The sequence below is a fragment of the Heptranchias perlo genome, chromosome 41 (genome assembly GCF_035084215.1).
Source record: "Heptranchias perlo isolate sHepPer1 chromosome 41, sHepPer1.hap1, whole genome shotgun sequence".
Classification (NCBI taxonomy): domain Eukaryota; kingdom Metazoa; phylum Chordata; class Chondrichthyes; order Hexanchiformes; family Hexanchidae; genus Heptranchias; species Heptranchias perlo.
The window spans coordinates 73,111-93,745 of NC_090365.1; the positions used below are offsets into that span (position 1 = coordinate 73,111).

General features: G+C 43.8%; 1 protein-coding gene across 2 annotated transcripts in view; it reads left to right on the forward strand.

Annotated features, from left to right (window-relative positions):
- The window catches only part of clptm1 (CLPTM1 regulator of GABA type A receptor forward trafficking), a 42,500-nt gene extending 25,134 nt beyond the window's left edge, over window positions 1-17,366 (forward strand). For both annotated transcript variants that reach the window (XM_067974821.1, XM_067974820.1), the window contains 4 exons: window positions 889-984; window positions 9,201-9,336; window positions 12,052-12,219; window positions 16,496-17,366. In XM_067974821.1, coding sequence (XP_067830922.1) covers window positions 889-984; window positions 9,201-9,336; window positions 12,052-12,219; window positions 16,496-16,662 — 567 coding nt within the window. In that variant the 3' untranslated portion in view covers window positions 16,663-17,366. The remainder of the gene's footprint in view (window positions 1-888; window positions 985-9,200; window positions 9,337-12,051; window positions 12,220-16,495) is intronic.
- Window positions 17,367-20,635: the final 3,269 nt, after the last annotated feature.

Consider the following 20,635-nt stretch of genomic DNA (forward strand, 5'->3'; position numbering starts at 1 on the left):
ATAAAATTGCTGGACTATAACTTGGTGTTGTAAAATTGTTTACAATTGTCAACCCCAGTCCATCACCGGCATCTCCACATCATATTTGAGAACAACAGGTGACTTTGGACCTGTGGTTCCCAAATCTCTCCTCCACTGGTGGTTTTCCTTGCCTCATGAATGGGTCTATTATAGACTAATTGATAGAGATTGATCGCTATGATTAATCAATAACTCCATTATCGTTGTATCATCCGACTACCAGGATGGTAGAAAGCGAACTAAAGGCTTTAGTCTTTTTTCATCCAGCAATTCCTATGTTTCTGAAAACCAATGTAAATTTTGAATTGCAGCATGTTTTTTTTAAATGAATAATATTTTGTATTTTATAATGAACCTCAAACTACAATAAGAGATGATTCAACCATAAGAAATTAAGCTGGAATCAGCCCATGTAAAACCATCAATATCATAAAATGCGGTAGATATTCCGATGAACCCTACAATGCACTGGAACCCTCTATCTAATTAACGCTCTAAACTGAAACTCGGAAGATGGTGAAAGAACCAGCAAATGAAAGAAAGGGACGGGTGCACTGCAACATCCCACAATGGCCTCAGTGTCTCCCATTATGGCTCCCTCTCGTTTCCTGATTGTCAGAGGGGTCAGGTTGTAATCCTATTTAGAACAGTGGCATTGTCTGTGGGCCAAATGATTGCTGTTTTTATTCACGTGTAGAAGTGGTTTGCAGTGTTTCACAGTCCTAGAAGTCTGAACACAAGGAATAGTGATAGCTTAAGCATATTTGGACAAAGTGCTCAGAGAACACATAGCTTTTCTCTTCTTCAAGACTCTTGTATCCTTTTGAAGCTATGGTTGGTAATGTCGTTAACTTTGTTTTTTTACAGATTGACCGAGAAAATAAAGTGGCCGGAATCTTTCCACGCTTGACATTAAAAGACAAATCAACATATGTACAGTCCTCAACTAAGAACTATGACGATGTGAGTATGACGCAGGGCTGTGTTAATATTTACTTGAAGCTGTTGAATGTGTTTAAGAATACACAAAAATCCAGAGTGAAGAACGGCCATTTACATTTCTTTTTCCCCTTGGCAATCTGTTCCCAACTCTATCCTCAATAGCTTGTTTTAAATGTTCAAAAGTCATCTTGGAAGAAAGTATGCATTCTCGTACGCCACTGGAGAGTCCAGTCTGCAGGAAAGCAGGGGAAACACTTTAAAGGGTGTAAGGATAAACCCAGCAACTACAGGCCAGTCAGTTTAACCTCAGTGGTGGAGAAACTTTTAGAAACGATAATCCAGGACAGAATTAACAGTCACTTGGACGAGTGTGGATTGATTAGGGAAAGCCAGCACTGATTTGTTAACGGCAAATCGTGTTTAACTAACCTGATAGAGTTTTTTGATGAGGTAACAGAGAGGATAGGTGAGGGCAATGCAGTTGATGTGTATATGGACTGTCAAAAGGTGTTTAATAAAGTGCCGCACGGTAGGCTTATCAAGATTGCGGCCCATGGAATAAAGGGGGCAGTAGCAACATGGATACAGAATCGGCTAAGTGACAGGAAACAGAGAGTAGTGGTGAATGGTTGTTTTTCGGACTGGAGGGAGATGTACAGTGGTGTTCCTCAGGGGTCGGTGCTGGGACCACTGCTTTTCTTGATATTTATTAATGACTTGGACTTGGGAATACAAGGCACAATTTCAAAATTTGCAGATGACTCAAAACTTGGAAGGGTAGTAAACAGTGAGGAGGATAGTGATAGACTACAAGAGGGTATAAACAGGCTGGTGGCATGGGCGGACACGTGGCAGATGAAATTTAATACAGGAAAATGCGAAGTGATACATTTTGGTAGGAAGAACGAGGAGAGGCAATATAAACTAGAGGGTACAACTCTAAAAGGGGTACAGGAACAGGGAGATCTGGGGGTATATGTGCACAAATCATTGAAGGTGGCAGGGCAGGTCGAGAAAGCGGTTAAAAAAGCATACGGGATCCTGGGCTTTATCAATAGAGGCATGGAGTACAAAAGTATGGAGGTCACAACTGGAATATTGTGTCCAGTTCGTGGCACCGCACTTTAGGAAGGATGTGAAGGCCTTAGAGAGGGTGCAGAAGAGATTTACTAGAATGATTCCAGGGGTGAGGGACATCAGTTATGTGGATCGACTGGAGAAGCTGGGGTTGTCCTCCTTGGAACAGAGACGGTTGAGAGGAGATTTGATAGAGGTGTTCAAAATCATGAAGGGTCTAGACGGAGTAGATAGAGAAACTGTTCCCATTGGCGGAAGCGTCAAGAACCAGAGGACATAGATATGTTATTGGCAAAAGAACCAAAGGTGACATGAGGAAAAACTTTTTTACACAGTGAGTGGTTATGACCTGGAATGCATTGCCTGAGGGGGTGGTGGAGGCAGATTCAGTCATTGCCTTCAAAAGGGAAATAGATAAGTACTTTAAAGGAAAAAAAATTGTAGGGCTATGGGGATAGAGCGGGGGAGTGGGACTAGCTGGATTGCTCTTGCATAGAGCTGGCGCGGACTCGATGGGCAGAATGGCCACCTTCTGTGCTATAACCGTTCTATGAATATATAAAACAAGGTTAGATTGGGATGGCAGGGCAAGTGGTGTGTCATAACTGCAGCATATGTGGGAGTTGGTGGAGACCAGTGAGATCCCGAGCAACCACATCTGCAGTAAGTGTCTGCAACTCGAGGAACTTCAGCTCAGTTGTTGAGTTGGAGTCCAAGCTGCAGGTATTACAATGCATCAGGGAGGGGAAGAGTTATCTGGACACTTTGATCCAGGAGGCAGTCACACCCCTGTAGTTAGGTAGTAGTTTAGAGTTGGTCATTGGTCAGGTACAGGAGGGTGTGGCTGCGAGTCAGGCAGTTATGGGGACCCAGGATGTAGTGATGGAGGTGCCTCAGCCCTTGACCTTGTCCAACATGTACGAGGTACTTGCTATCGGCGTGGATGAGAACAAAGACTGCAGGGAGGATGGGAAAACTGAGCACGGCACCGTGGTATGTGGGGAGAGTAGAAAGGAATATGGTAGTGGTAGGGGATAATATAGTCAGGAGGATAGATATTGTTCTCCGCAGCGCGAACGGGAGTGCTGAAGACTGTTGCCTTCCCTCCTCGTGGCTGGAAAAGACCTTGGAGCATGAGGGGGAGGATCCAGTTGTCGTGGTCCACGTAGGAACCAACAACATAGGTAGAACTAAGAATGAGGTTCTGCTGAGGGAGTTTGAGGAGCCAGGGTCTAAACTAATAAGCAGAACCTCAAAGGTAATAATCTCTAGATTACTATCTGAGCCATGTGCAAATTGGTATAGGGTCAAGCAGATCAGAGTGTTAAAGACGTGGCTCAGACTGGTGTGGGAGACAGAGGTTTCAATTCATGGGGCACTGGCACCAGTACTGGGAAGAGGGAGCTGTTCCGTTGGGACGGGCTGTACTTACTCCAGGCTGGGACCAGTGTCCTGACGAATCGAATAAGTAGGGCTGTAAATGGGGTGCGGGGGGAGGGATTAGATGAAGGGAAATTTAGAAATCTAAAGAGAAAAGTCAAGGTAATAGAGCAGTGTAGTGATTTGGGTAAAGATAAGTAGAGTATGACCGGAAGGGACAGAGAGTTTAACGGTGGTAATGCATCAGCGAATAAGATCAAAGCAGGGAAAAATGTTAAAATTAAAAGCTCTTTATCTGAATGCATGAAGCATTCGTAACGCGATAGACAAATTAGTGGCACAAAGAGATAAATTGGTTTGATCTAATAGCCATTACAGAGACGTGGTTGCAAGGTGACCCAAGGTTGGGAGCTAAATATTCCAGGGTACTTGACATTTCGAAAAGGTGGGGTAGTAGCCCTGATAATAAAGGATGACATCAGGACAATAGTGAGAGAGGATCATGGCTCAGAAGATCAGAAGGTAGAATCAGTATGGGTGGAGATAAGAAATAATAAGTGGCAGAAAACACTGGTGGGAGTAGTTTATATGCCCCCTAACAGTAGCTATATTGTTGAATAGAGTATTAATCAAAAAATAGTAGGAGCTTGTAACAAAGGTAATGCCATAATCGTGGGGGACTTTAATCGTCTTATAGACTGGAAAATTGGCAGTTAGTCTGGAGGACGAGTTCATGGAATGCATTCGAGACAGTTTCCTAGAACCAACCAGGGAACAGGTTATTTTAGATCTTGTATAATGAGATAATGTAGTAATCTCATAGTAAAGGATCCTCTGGGGAAGAGTGATCATATGATAGAATTTCACATTGAATTTGAGAGTGACATGCATAAGTCCGAAACTAGAGTCTTAAAGCCAATTACATAGGTATGAGGGGCGAGTTGACTAAGGTAGATTGGGAAATTAGATTAAAAGGTATGATTGTGGATAAGAAGAGGCAAACATTTTAAAGAAATATTTCAAAATTCTCAAGGAATATACATTCCATTGAGAAATAAAAACTCCACGGGAAAAGTGATCCATCTGTGGCTAACTAAAGAAGTTAAGGATAGCATTAGATTAAAAGATCCCTATAATGTTGCGAAAAAGAGTAGTAAGCCTAAGGATTGGGAGAGTTTTAGAAACCAGCAAAGGATGACCAAAAAATTGATAAGGGAGAAAATAGAATGACAGTAAACTAGCAAGAAATATAAAAACAGATTGTAAGAGCTTCTACAAGTATGTAAAAAGGAAGAGAATAGCAAAAGTAAATTTTGGCCCCTTAGAGGCTGAGACAGGAGAAATTATAATGGGGAATCAGGAAATGGCAGACGTTAAACAAACACTTTGTGTCTTCACAGTAGAAGACACAAAGCAAACTAGAAATAGTGGGAAACCAAGGGGCCAATGAGAGTGAGGAACTTAAAGTAATTAATATCAGTAGAGAAAAAGTACTGGAGAAATTAGTGGGACTAAAAGCCAACAAATCCCTGGACCTGATGGCCTACATCCTAGGATTCTAAAAGAGGTGGCTGCAGAGATAGTGGATGCATTGATTGTGATCTTCCAAAATCCCTAGATTCTAGAATGGTCCCAGTGGATTGGAAGGTAGCAAATGTAACTCCGCTATTCAAGAAAGGAGGGAGAAAGAAAACCAGGAACTACAGGCCAGTTAGCCTGACATCAGTTGTCAGGAAAATGCTGGAATCCATTATTAAGGAAGTGGTTACAGGGCACTTAAAAAAAAAAATCATATGACTAGGCAGAATCAACATGGCTTTATGGAGGGGAAATCGTGTTTGACAAATTTATTAGTTTTTTGAGGATGTAACTAGCAGCATAGATAAAAGGGGAACCGGTGGATATGGTATATTTGGATTTTCAAAAGGCATTCAATAAGGTGCCACATAAAAGGTTGTTAAACAAGGTAAAGGCTCATGGGGTTGGGGGTAATATATTAGCAAGGATAGAGGGTTAGTTAACGGACAGAAAACACAGAGTAGGGATAAACGGGTCATTTTCAGGTTGGCAGGCTGTAACTATTGGGGTGCCGCAAGGATCAGTGCTTGGGCCTCAGCTATTTACAATCTATATTAACGACTTAGATGAAGGGACCGAGTGTAATGTATCCAAGTTTGCTGACGATACAATGCTAGGTGGGAAAGTAAGCTGTGAGGAGGACGCAAAGAGATATAGACAGGTTAAATGAGTGGGCGAGAAGGTGGCAGATGGAGTATAATGTGGGGAAATGTGAGGCTATTCACTGGTAGGAAGAAAAGAAAAACGGAATATTTTTTAAATGGTGAGAAACTATTAAATGTTGGTGTTCAGAGGTTTGGGTGTTACCATACAAGAAACATAAACTTAGCATGCAGGTATAGCAAGCAATTAGGAAGGCAAATGGCATGTTGGCCTTTATTGCAAGGGGTTTGAAGTACAAGAGTAGGGCAGTCTTGCTACAATTGTACAGGGCCTTGGTGAGACCACACTTGGAATACTGTGTACAGTTTTGGTCTCCTTACCTAAGGAAGGATATACTTGCCTTAGAGGGGGTACAACAAAGGTTCACTAGATTGATGTGGAGATGCCAGTGATGGACTGGGGTGTACAAATGTAAGGAATCTTACAACACCAGGTTATAGTCCAACAGTGTCACCTGACGAAGGAGAAAGCCTCAGAAAGCTTGTGATTTTCAAATAAAACTGTTGGACTATAACCTGGTGTTGTAAGATTCCTTACATCACTAGATTGAGTCCTGGGATGAGAGGATTGTCCTCTGAGGAGAGATTGAGTAAAATGGGCCTATATTCTCTGGAGTTTAGAAGAATGAGAGGTGATCTTATTGAAATATATAAGATTCTGAGGGGGCTTGACAGGGTAGATGCTGAGAGGTTGTTTCCCCTGGCTGGAGAGTTCAGAACTAGGGGGCATAGTCTCAGGATAAGGGGTCGGGTATTTAAGACTGAGATGAGGAGGAATTTCTTCACTCAAAGGGTTGTGAATCTTTGGAATTCTCTACCCCAGAGGGCTGTGGACTGTATGGGGAAAGTGGAGTTGAGGTTGAAGATCAGCCATGATCTTATTGAATGGCGGAGCAGGCTTGAGGGGCCGTATGGCCTACTGCTCCTATTTCTGGGTCAGATCGAAATGAAGTGGGGATCATTGGTTTGGTATGAAGACAGTTGCTTGTTGAAATTGTTGAATAAGTTGCTTTGCATGTAAACTGACAGAGTTGGAGAAGAGGCATGGAGCTCCTTGGGCTCAAACAACCTCCTCCAGCTCCTGTTGAAAACCTTCAGTGCCAACCAGCAATGGTGTAACTTTAATGTCACGTGGCGTGAGAAGTGGATGCCACTTCCACAGTGAACAGGGTGTCAATATCAAAACATATCTAGCACCTCACCCAGATTTTTTGTGGTTTTTGCCTCCCCCGGAGATCACATAATTTCGGACGGGTGGGGAGTGTCTAAATTATGAAACACACATTATCACAGTTGTGTGGGACAGGCTGGATGGACCAGAGGTTCTTTTCCTGTCCGTCATTATTCGGATGTTTGTATGATGCACCATCTGGAACAGGTGTGGTCTCCAGCCGGGACCTTGATCCCTCATAAAGAACAGATTTTGAAGCTCTGCCAGTTGTGGAGTTTCCTGCCTCCTACCTCTTCAAATGTACAGAAATTGGCTTTGGCCTCCACAAATTCATGTCAAAGAAGATCCAACAAGCTTTGGGACAGTTTCCAGGGTTTGCTATTCCATCCTCCCCCTCTACCTCACTAATAAATCCAATAAGGAATTCAGGAGAAACTTCTTTACCCAGAGTGTGGTGAGTCATACCTAGCACAAAGGAGGATGGTAGTGGTTGTTGGAGGCCAATCATCTCAGCCCCAGGGCATTGCTGCAGGAGTTCCTCAGGGCAGTGTCCTAGGCCCAGCCATCTTCAGCTGCTTCATCAATGACCTTCCCTCCATCATAAGGTCAGAAATGGGGATGTTCGCTGATGATTGCACAGTGTTCAGTTCTATTCGCAACCCCTTAAATAATGAAGCAGTCCGAGCCTGCATGCAGCAAGACCTGGACAACATCGAGGCTTGGGCTTATAAGTGGCAAGTAACATTCGTGCCAGGCAATGACCACCTCCCTTTGTCATTCAACAGCATTACCATCGCCGAATCCCCCACTATCAACATCCTGGGGGTCACCATTGACCAGAAACTTAACTGGACCAGCCATATAAATACCGTGGCTACAAGAGCAGGTCAGAGGGTGGGTATTCTGTGGCGAGTGACTCACCTCCTGACTCCCCAAAGCCTTTCCACCATCTACAAGGCACAAGTCAGGAGTGTGATGGAATACTCTTCACTTGCCTGGATGAGTGCAGCTCCAACAACACTCAAGAAGCTCGACACCATCCAAGATAAAGCAGCCCACTTGATTGGCACCCCATCCACCACCCTAAACATTCACTCCCTTCACCACCGGCGCACTGTGGCTGCAGTGTGCACCATCCACAGGATGCACTGCAGCAACACGCCATGGATTCTTTGACAGCACTTCCCAAACCCGCGACCTCTACCACCTAGAAGGACAAGAGCAGCAGGCACATGGGAACAACACCATCTGCATGTTCCCCTCCAAGTCACACACCATCCCGACTTGGAAATATATCGCCGTTCCTTCATCGCTGGGTCAAAATCCTGGAACTCCCTTCCTAACAGCACTGTGGGAGAACCTTCACCACACGGACTGCAGCAGTTCAAGAAGGTGGCTCACCACCTTCTTGAGGGCAATTAGGGATGGGCAATAAATGCTGGCCTTGCCAGCGACGCCCACATCCCATGAACGAATAAAAAAAAAATGTGGAACTCGCTACCACAAGGAGTGGTTGAGATGAATAGCATAGATGCTTTTAAGGGAAGCTAGATAAGTATACGAGGGGGAGAAAGGAATAGAAGAATATGTTGATGGGGTTAGATGAAGTAAATAGTGGGAGGAGGCTCGTGTGGGGCATAGACTGGCTTGTTTCTGTGCTGTAAATTCTATGTACCTTCATCACCCATTCCCTGCCATTTAGAGTGCTGTAAATGTAACTTTGGAGAATGTAGACTTGTGCCTTGTAGATGGTGGAAAGGCTTTGGGGAGTTAGGTGGTGAGTCACTCGCTGCAGAATACCCAGCCTCTGACCTGCTCTTGTAGCCACAATGTTTATATGGCTGGTCCAGTTAAATTTCTGGTCAATGGTGACCCCCAAGATGTTGATGATGGGGGATTCGGCGATGGTAATGCCGTTGAATGTCAAAGGGAGGTGGTTAGATTCTCTCGTTGGACTGAAATGACAAGATAAAGTGAATAGAAAGTCATTGTTAACAATCAGCATAAAGTTTCTATTTATGCCTTGGATTCTCAGCGATGTTCCATTCCAAGAGGGACTTTGGAAGATTTGCCATTCCTTTATCTCCTTTTATATTAAAACAAATTCAGAAGTCTGGCTGGCGTGATATGGTGAGATTTCCATAATTTTAAAAAAAGACCTTTTTTGGTGTAATAAGCCTTCCTTGTTTATAAGACACTCGTCATTTGAGGTTAGATGTTGATTCACAATCCTTGAGGTACACAAATTATCAGTCACCAATTATAATTGTGCCACTGATAGCCTGCAGGACTGTTCTACCTAAAGGCAGTTAATTGCTTTGGAGAGATTATAAGATGATTAATAGTGGATACTTTAATGTTCTTTTCAGATGGCTTTTAAATATTTGTCCTGGATTCTGTTCCCACTGTTGGGCTGCTATGCTGTCTATAGCTTATTATATATGGAGCACAAAAGCTGGTATTCCTGGGTATTGAGTATGTTCTACGGGTTCTTATTGACATTTGGTGAGTATAAAACTTCTCAAAGATGTAGAAATTTCTCACATCTACCATTTACTGGAATGGTACCAGGGATGAGAGCCTTCAGTTACATGGAGAGACTGGAGAAGCTGGGATTGTTCTCCTTTTGGAGCAGAGAAGGTTAAGAGGAGATTTAATCGAGGTGATCAAAATCATGAAGGGTTTTGATAGAGTAAATAAGGAGAAACTGTTTCCAGTGGCAGAAGGGTAGGTAACCAGAGGAGACCGATTTAAGATAATTGGCAAAAAAAGCTAGACGGGAGATGAAAGATTTTATTTTACACAGAATTATGATCTGGAATTCACTGTCTGAAAGGGTGGTAGAAGCAGATTCAATAATAACTTAAAAGGGAATTGGATAAATACTTAAACGGGAGAAAATTGCAGGGTTATGGGGAAAGAGCATGGGAGTGGGACTAATTGGAAAGCTCTTTCAAAGAGCAGGCATGATGGGCTGAATGGCCTCCTGTGCTGTTTGATTCTATGATTTAAAACTAGTTAACTTGGATTACTGATTTCAACTAATCATAATTGGCGGAGTTAACTCACCACTGACATCTAGTGATGAATCCTACACAAGGGTTGCCACTTGTTAAATGAACCACTTTAGTGATTAATGTTGAGGCTTGGGGGGGTGGGGGGAAGGGAGTGTGAACTCGAAGTACACACAATATGTGGAAAGAAGTAGAAAATCCCAATTAGCTTCGGTAGTCTTGTGTTGCCCAGGTGTGGGAATATTGTTCTGTTTGAATACAAGACTTGAAGCTTTATAAAATAAATAGGAGTTGAGAAAATACTGCTCTAGTTGGTAAACTACAGCCTAGAGTGAAAGTGAGGCATAAGAATAGGAAGGTCCTGCATTCAGCTCCCAGTCTGTTACTTGATCTTGATGGGATGCTGTAATTAGCCTCTCAGACCCTGGAATAAGGAAGTAAGAATTGTCCAAGAGTTCTTGTACTGATTGCTATCCAGTGACCGATGCATGAGACACAATCCATGGTATCGGCCCTGTATATAGTAGAGAGGCAGCAATAGGTTTGTGTACAAATATACATTAATTATGCTCAATGTGAATTTAAATCTGAGCTGGCTAAGGTCTAAGATAGCAGTGTCTGGCTTTTGTTTTCACCTTCTATACAATGTTAATTATGTCAACAAAACCTCATTTGGATGTCAGCAAGACCCACTGTGGATCATAGAACGTGAACATGAGATTCCAAAAACGTTGTGCCATTAATGTGCATTCCAGCCATTTGAAAGGCAAAGAGGGGCATTTAAGCTCTTGGCTTGAGAGAGGGGAGGGGGAGAGAGACAATGAAAATATGGAAACCAGGGTTGTGCTGGATGAAACCGAACTTAAGCTTGTGCTGAAGCAGGTTACATTGTCAGAAGGCAGTGTGTAGCTTGCTTAATTTCTGTAAATAAATCCAGTTAGTTAATTCACAAACTGAGCCCAGCTTGAGTTTGGTACGTTGACAGTGTCCTCTTCTGGAGTGGCTTGGAAAGAAGTGTAGCAGGTAGTCCTGATCCAGGACCTAAAGGGTGCGAGATCTCTGGGGGGGCAGGAAACAGCAGGGCTGCAACTTCTGGTATGAAGGGTTAGGGTTAGAGGGGGAGAGGGCCGGCAGGGAGGAGGAGGAAAGGGCGGAGGGAAGCGAGGCGCCGGAGGCGGGGTGTGAGATGGGGAGAAGCAGGATGTGAAAGGGGAGAGTGGGATGTGAGAGGGAGGAGAGGAGGGTGTGTGTAAGAGGTCCACTTTCAGGAAGTAAAAGGAAACAGTTCATTTAAATACCCTAAAATTGCATTTCACCAGTGGCAGGGATTTTAGAGATAACCTGTTTGTCACAGCACGTGTTCAGACCTTTGAATAAAGATGGGATTTGATTCGGCTCAATGTGGAACAGGGTGAAGCTAGCCTGAGTCAGTATCTTAAGGAGAGTTGGGGTTACAACCTTTCCATACCGAGACTGCTCTTCGTGTGGTGCCATGGGATCTTTTGCGTCCACCTGGGAGGGCAGACGGGGCCTCGATTTAGGGTCTCATCTGAAAGACTGATGGTAAAAGTTTCCAGGGCCAACTTTAAAGATAAACCGCAGGATAAAACTATGGGGGCCATAAACAATAAGACATGTCACTAATAAATCCAATAAGGAATTCAGGAGAAACTTCTTTACCCAGAGAGTGATTAGAATATGGAACTCGCTGCCGCAAGTAGTTGAGGTGACTAGCACAGATATATTTAAGGGGAAGCTAGATAAACACATGAGGGAGAAAGGAATAGAAGGTTATGTTGATAGGGTGAGATGAAGTAAGTAGAGTTGGGAGGAGGCTCGTGTGGGGCATAAAACACTGGCATGGACCTGTTGGGCCGAATGGTCTGTTTCTGCACTGTAAATTCTATGCAGTTGACAATACAGTGCAATGTGCTGCTGAATTACAGACTAAACTACGAAGTTAAGCATATACTTGTGTCTTTACGTAGAAGCACAAGATACATCTTATACTGACATTAAAATACAAATATGGGGGTCAGACACAGTGAAGCAATTGCAGTGTTCTGAAACACGAGGTTTAGAACGACTTGCGTTCTGATGTTGAATTTTTATGCATCTCTACTTTTTTTTTAAAAAACTTTCATAATGGACTGTTTCCAGTCGTATTTAAAGGTCATAAATGTCTATTTTGTGTTTTTCCCTTTAGGGTTTATAACGATGACACCACAGCTATTCATTAATTATAAGCTGAAGTCAGTAGCCCATCTCCCGTGGAGGATGCTCACCTACAAAGCACTAAATACCTTTATTGATGATCTCTTTGCATTTGTTATCAAAATGCCAATGATGTACAGAATAGGATGTTTGAGAGATGGTAAGTTGGTTGAACAAAATCTAAATGAATTCTTTGCATAGCCGACCCTTTTTACAGCCTCGCACACAGTCTGCGAAGGTGACAAAAGCTCACGTGGACATATGTGACATTATTTTCAATGTGAAGTAAAATGTTGCCAGTCCTTTGTGATTTATGGGAAGGGGGGGATGTGGAATTCCTGCTATATGACTAGAGTTGTTGGTTTGAGGAAACGCAGAGACAGCTGTTGTACCTTTTTGTATTAGAGTGCTGGAGGAGAGAGGTACATTTGTGATATACAACGTCCTTTAAAATGAGGTTGATCGTGTTGGTGACTCGGGCTTGTGCTGCTTTGTAGAGAACAAGGATACAATTCTGCTTTGGGGTGTTTGGACTTTAGAACCTTGCTGTACTAGTACACAAGTCTGGGTACTAATATTTAGAGACAGTAATTTTAAGGTGGAGGGATTGCAGATTGTGTGTTCTTCAGAGCTAAAAGTAAATTTTGAAACCATTTTAAAACGATGTCAAAGATCACATAACAGTGAGTGACTTTTGCCATCCATTCTGAAAATAATTCTTTCCAACCCTATTTTCAAGATAATCTTTTCAACTTCTCTGTATCTTCCAACTCCCTCTCATTTGACCCTCCACCTGCCATCACACCTCTGCTGCTGTTGACCTACTTAAACCATTTGCTTACCCTCCACCTTTGCCCATTCTCCCAGCAAAACAATCACTGTCTCCCATTCCAGGTGCGTCCCTCAGCACATCCCGTATCTTGACTCCCTTAAATTTGAAAGGTGCCAACTTCAGCTTTTATCAATTGCTAGATCTGGATCAACCATATCTGTGCCTCGCTTTCCTCTGCTAAAACCACCTACTATTCCAAAATTATCCTGGAGTGGAAGGACAACACTAGGCTGATCTTCATGACCAACCATCTCTTCTGACACCTCCCCCCACCACCCCCCCCAACCCACCCTTGCCTTCAATACCAATGTGAAGAACTCTTGGAATCTTTTCTGCCTAATGTTGAGACCATCCCATGCAGCTGCTTTCCCCTTCCCTCTTCATCCTGGACTTTCTCCCAACTGCTGCAGCCACGACCCTTTGTAGCTTTTCAGCTTCTTCCCCATCTTCCCTCTCAAAACTCATCTCTTCCATGAGACCCATCTCCTGCTGCTGAGATCCCCTCCTCACCCATTTCCCGATCATCAACTCCCACTCATGGCTCCCATTCTAGCTGACATCATAAACGGTTCCTTTTCCATTGGTACCATCCATCTCCCCTTCAAAACCAGTCCTTACTCAAAAAAAACCTCACCCGCCCCCTCGTCCCAACCATATATTCCTTCTCTCTAAGGCTGTAGAGTGTATCTTTGCTTCCGAGCTCTGTGCCCATCACTCCAGAAACTCCCTGCCCAAATCTGACCCCAACACCTGGCCAAAATCATGAATGACATCCTCCAACATTGACCGTGGTGCACAGTCCCTCCTTATGCTCCTCAATCTTCATGCAGGGTTAGACATTAGACAGTTATTCAAACTGTCCTTCTCAGTGGGACAACCCTTGCCTTATTCTACTCCGATCTTTCTGTGTGCAACAAGCACATTTCTAGCAATGACTTCTCCTCCTCCCTTCCACAAGCCATTTCACCTCTAGTCCTCCCAGAATCTATCCTTGGACCCTTCCTTTTCCTAATCTTATATGGTGCTGCTTGATATCATCTGCAGGCATTAGCTCAGTTCTATATAAAAGAAAGACTCACATTTATATAGCGCCTTTCATGTCCTCAGGGCGTCCCAAAGAGCTTTACAGCCAATGAAATATAAGGTAAAGATTCCTGCATTGGCCAGGAAACAAATCCAGGTCTCCCACATGGCAGGCAAGAATTTGACCCCTGACCCATCAATGCTCGCCCATATATACTGACAATAGTCCTCTCTATCTCTGCCACTTCCCTCGATTCCACAACTACTTTAGTACAGTCAGACTGCGTTTCCATTTGGTCTTGGGTTGAGTCATACCAGTTAAACATTGGGCATAAAAACAGAAAATGCAGGAAATACTCCAAGCCAGGCAGCATCTGTGGAGAAAGAAACAGTTAACGTTTCAGGTTGACGACCTTTTGTCAGAACTGGAAGAAGTTAAAGATTTAGCACTTTTTAAGCAAGTGCAGAGCCGGGAGGGGAGGAAACAACAAATGAAAAAATCTGTGATAGGGTGGAGGGCAGGAGTGATTAAATGATAAAAGGGATGATGGTGCAAGGCAAGAAAGGTGGTAATGGGACAGGTAAAGAAACAAAAGATGGGTCTAGAGGAGCTGTAAATTGCAACAGCAGAACCATTACCAGCACTTGCTGTCTGAAAAAAAAATGGGAGCAGTGGTTATGATCTGAAGTTATTGAAATCAGTGTTCGAGTCCAGATGGTCATAAAGTGCCTAATCGAAAGATGAGGTGTTGTTCCTCGAGCTTCCATTGAGCTTCATTGGAACAGTGTAGGAGGACAGAGGTCAGAGTGGGAGTGGGAAGGGGAATTAAAATGGCAAGCGACAAGCGGGTCAGGGTCACACTTGTGGACTGAGTGGAGGTGTTCAACAAAGCGATCACCCAATCTGCGTTTGGTCTCCCCAGTGTAGAGGAGACCGCATTGTGTGCCGCGGATACAGTATACTAAATTGAAAAGTACAAGTAAACCGCTGTTTCACCTGGAAGGAGTGTTTGGGGCCCTGGACAGTGGGAAGAGAGGAGATGAAGGGGCAGGTGTTGCATCTCCTGCGCTCGCATGGGAAGGTGCCATGGGGAGGAGAGCGGGTGTTGGGGGTGATGGAAGAGCAGACCAGGGTGTTGCGGAGGGAACGGTCCTGTCGGAATGCTGAAAGGGGAGGGGAAGATGTGTTTGGCGGAGGGTGATACGTTGAATGTGGAAGCTGGTGGAGGGACCCTATCGTGGTTCTGGGAGGGAGTGGGGGAAGGGGTGAGGGGAGAAGTGCAGGAAATGGGACGGACATAGTCAACGGCCCCGTCAACCACGGTGGAAGGGAATCCTCGGTTGAGGAAGAAGTAAGATATATTGGATGCACTGGTGTGGAAGGTGGCATCGTCAGAACATACGACGCAGACTGAGAAACTGGGAGAATCCCCAGAAATGGAGATAGAGAAGTCGGGGATGGGAAGAGCCGAGAAACATTGGGCAAACCTCCACTTCCTTGACATTCACTCCACCCCCCAAACTAGCCTATTGGGTTCAGTAAAACTGCTTACCCTCTGCATCTTGTTCAACCCCATAATCTCTCAATTACCAAGACTGCTCATTTCTACCTCCAGCCCTGCCTTAGTCCTGCTGAAACCCTCATCCAAATTTTTGTCACCTCCAGACTTAATTATTCCAGTGCTCTCCTTGCTAACATTCCTTTGTCCGTTCACTGTAAACTCCTAATAGTTCAAAATGTTCTTATTCTGTCCTAAATCAATCCCACTCATCCATTACTCCCATCCTCATGTACCTAAACTGGTTCCTTGCCTTGCTAACACATTAACTTTAAAATCCTTTTCATCTTCAAGTGTATCTATTGCCTCACTCCAGCCTACTGTAGACCTACATGCCTTCCTGCACCCTTCAGCCTTTCTACTCTTTGCATCCTAACCTCCCTCTGTCCCACCATTGGTGGCAAAGCTTTCAGCTGGCTAGGCCCTGGTCTTGGAGCCTCTTCCTAAGACCTCTCGACACCTCTCTCCTTTTTAAATACTTTTTCAAATCTCAATTTTTCTTCCAAACCTTCTATCAACTCTCTTGGGGTTACTGTTCTTCTTGCAACTATTCTGTAAAGTGACTTGGGGCATTTTATACGTTTGTCGTAATGCAAACTGCAGCTCGTTGCATCAGTGTGATCTCTGTGTATGAAAGAAAGACTTGCATTTATGTAGCGCCTTTCGTGACCTCAGGACGTCCCAAAGCACTTTACAGCTAATGAAGAACTTTCAAAGTGTAGTTGCTGTTGTAATGTAGGAAGTCTGGCAGGCAATTTGCGCACAGCGAGATCCCACAAACAACAGTATGATAATGACCAGATTTTTTTTAAATGATGTTGGTTGAGGGATAAATATTGGCCAGGACACCAGGGAGAACTCCCCTGCTCTTCTTCAGAGTAGTACCATGGGATCTTTTACGTCCACCTGAGGGAGCAGGCGGGGCCTCGGTTTAATGTCTCATCTGAAAGACGGATTAAATACCAATATAGCTCTAGAGTTTGATTGTCAGAAATAATATGTATTTCTCTTTTTAAAATTAGACGTTGTGTTTTTTATCTACTTGTACCAACGCTGGATCTATCGAGTAGATCCCAGCCGAATGAATGAATTTGGGACAAGTGGAGAAGAACCTCTGAAGGTGTCAAAAGAAAATAGTTCCCCGAAAGCTCTAATGGAGAAACTGGAGGAAGAGAAAAAAAACGATTAAACAAAAATCTTTGTATTGTCACAATTTTAATGTTTCACTGAAAAGGCAAAAGTGAGACCGTGGACTGTAATAATCAACTTCTTGATTTTGTATTGATATAATCCTGTTGAAGATAAGTGAATTTGGAGTCCAGGTTAATGTGCTGTACTGTACTTGTTCTGAAACATATCTGTATTTAAGTATGATAACTTTGTAATCATTGTATTCCATTGTGGAATATTTGGTACATTAAATTGCTAATAACGTTTAAATTGCACACATTTGTGGAGATGCCATCTCTGTTCATTTAGGGGAAAAACTAACAGATTTTAGAAATTCTATTCAATTGATCTGAAATTCTTATTCCTGTTTCAATAAACACCTGCGTATGTTAATTTATTAGCTGTGGAACTAATTTTGAAGCAGGGTATATGTGAACTTGTTAGACTCACCAGTGAATATTTGTTAATGGTTTAATACAATTGCATTCAAAAAAAAAGTTTTCAAAACTTGTTTATTCCAAGGCCATAGAGTGCCTGGTGATACTGACTTAGGTGGACATTTCTGTTCAGAATGCCCCATTGTGAATATGGTGTTTATTTCTAATAATAGAATCCATTTTAAAAATGTTTGTGAAAAATACTCGGGCGGTGCTCGCACCTTGATATTTACTTGTCCAAATTTCTGCACCAAAATAAAAGTAAAGGTTAGTTGATTTAAAAACACTTGCTGCCTTTGGTGCTTTTTTCCATCGCTAAAGGGTTTTCTTTGAGGCTGCTATGTTGGAGCCGTGCTGTACTCCCTTGTCCATGTGGAGTTTGTGATGCTGAAGGAAAAGTGCCATAAAACTGGGAATTTGGCAGAGAGGGAGGTTCTGTCACATTTGCCCCTGGGGTGGGTGCGATGTGCTGTCACATTCTGCCCCTGGGGTGGGGTGATGTTCTGACACGTGGTGGGGGTGGGGAGATGGAGGTTCAGTTGCATTTTGCCCCTTGTATATTGGGTTCAGGATAATGTGGGGTAATGTACAGGCTTTTGAAATTGAGACGTCTGATTTGCGAAAATGCAGTGTTTTATGAGATCAGCGTCGAATCTACTCTCAAACAAAGAACTCATCGGGCTTTGTAATCGTGACCTCACAATAGTCACAACAAAACTATTTTGAGTTCCTAGTGTGCAATACTTTTTATATGGTTAATTACACAAGGAATGCTTGATGTTAATATTTAAGCACGTTCCTTATACGTGCAGTTAATGCGTAAGTACTCCGGGTTAATACTTAAGCGAATTAGTGATCACGCAGACCATTGCCCTGCGCCCCCCACCCCGCTCATCTCGCTGCTCATTATCTGTTTACATGTAGAATGTCCTGAGGACAATAAACAACCATGGTTATCCTTCAGAATCTTCACTCCTTTATCTCTTTAGATGTTTATTACAGAGAAGCCTTTTCTTCATTTGCGCACTCCTGCTGTGCACCAGATGCTTTGGCATCAGTCCAGCAATTAACATTCCATTCTCAAATCATTCTACACCTAACTACCTGCTCCTGTAAGTTTGTATGCCAGCTATGGCTCAGTGGGTAGCACACTTGCCTCTGAACCAGAAGGTCATGGGTTCAAGTCCCACTCCAGAGACTTGAGCACATAATCCAGCTGACGCCCCAGTGCAGTACTGAGGGAGTGCTGCACTGTCGGAAGGTACCGTCTTTCGGATGAGACGTTAAACCCCGTCTGTCCTCTCGGGTGGATGTTAAAGTTCCCCAGGTTCTCCCCTGGTGTCCTGACCCACATCACTAATAAAACAGATAATCTGGTCATTATTGCATTGCTGTTTGTGTGGCCTTGCTGAGTGCAAATTGGTTGCTGTGTTTCCTACATTAAAACAGTGACTACATTTCAAAAGTACTTAATTGGTTGTAAAGTGCTTTGGGATGTTCTGAGTTTGAAAGGTGCTATATAATTGCAAGTCTTTCTTCCTAATGTAATTAAACCCTTACCACTCTGTGCCTATATACTTCTAACCAGCTTACTGATCTGGTGAGGCAAGGTTCAGTCACATTCTGCCCCTGGGGTGTAGCAATGTTCGATCACATTCTATCCCTGGGGTCTAGCCTGTTATTTCTTCATTATGGCAATGCAGAACCCAGTGAGTTTATAACTTTTTAATAGAACACGTGTTTCAATATTCACATGTTGTGGTTTTGTCACAAATTAGAAGGAAAACATATTTACATAACTCAGAACTTTCAAAGCATTTCACATGCATTGAATTATTTTGAGAGGGGTTTAAGGCAACAGTGGAGAAGAGCAGCCCAGGGTTATCTTTCCTCTCCAGGATGATCCTAGAGTAGTGAGGCAGAGGAGAACAAGGCCCGAAGGTGCTTGATCTCCCCATCTCTGTAACCTCCTCCAGCCCTACAACATTCCGAGATCTCTGCGCTCCTTCGATTCTGGCCACTTGTGCATCCCCGATTTCCATCACTCCACCATTGGCGGCCGTGCCTTCAGCTGTCTAAGCCCTAAGCTCTGGAATTCCCTCCCGAAACCCCTCTACCTTTCTCACCTCTTTAAAACCTACCTCTTTGATCAAGCTTTTGGTCACCTGTCCTAATATCTCCTTATGTGGCTCAGTGTCAAATTTTGTTTGATAATCGCTCCTGTGAAGCACCTTGGGACATTTCACTACGTTAAAGGCGCTATATAAATGCAAGTTGTTGTTTGAAACTGCCGTTGTAAGGGACTTGGAGTGTTTTTTCCAGGGGCAGACACAGAAGGACGTGGAGTTGGAGATGAAAGGTGGAAGAGGGCTGAGCGGTAAGAGATATGAGGAAGAGATCAGAAATAGCCTTATCTGTGATTGAGCCGCTGAGAATAGAGATGGCAAGGTCGAGGGGGTGGCCGTGAATATGGGCAGGGGAGTTTATATTGGAGGGAGAGGTTAACGTAGGAACAGGAGTAGGCCATTCAGCCCCTCGAGCCCGCTCCGCCATTTGATAAAATCATGGCTGATCTGTGATCTAACTCCATATACCTGCCTTTGGCCCATATCCCTTAATACCTTTGGTTGCCAAGAATCTATCTATCTCAGATTTAAATTTAGCAATTGAGCTAGTATCAATTGCCGTTTGCAGAAGAGAGTTCCAAACTTCTACCACCCTTTGTATGTAGAAATGTTTTGTAATCTCGCTCCTGAAAGGTCTGGCTCTAATTTTTAGACTGTGCCCCCTACTCCTAAAATCCCCAACCAGCAGAAATAGTTTCTCTCTATCTACCCTATCTGTTCCCCTCAATATCTTATAAACTTCGATCAGATCACCCCTTAACCTTCGAAACTCCAGAGAATACAACCCCAATTTGTGTAATCTCTCCTCGTAACTTAACCCTTGAAGTCCAGGTATCATTCTAGTCAACCTACGCTGCACTCCCTCCAAGGCCAATATGTCCTTCCGAAGGTGCAGTGCCCAGAACTGCTCACAGTACTCCAGGTGCGGTCTAACCAGGGTTTTGTAAAGCTGCAGCATAACTTCTGCCCCCTTGTACTCTAGTCCTCGAGATATGATTGGCACCCCATCCACCACCCTAAACATTCACTCCCTTCACCACCGTCGCACTGTGGCTGCAGTGTGTACCATCCACAGGATGCATTGCAGCAACTCGCCAAGGCTTCTTCGACAGCACCTCCCAAACCCGCGACCTCTACCACCTAGAAGGACAAGAGCAGCAGGCGCATGGGAACAACACCACCTGCACGTTCCCCTCCAAGTCACACACCATCCTGACTTGGAAATATATCGTCGTTCCTTCATTGCCGCTGGGTCAAAATCCTGGAACTCCCTTCCTAACAGCACTGTGGGAGAACCGTCACCACACGGACTGCAGCGGTTCAAGAAGGCGGCTCACCACCACCTTCTCGAGGGCAATTAGGGATGGGCAATAAATGCTGGCCTCGCCAGCAACGCCCACATCCCGTGAACGAATAAAAAAAAATAAAA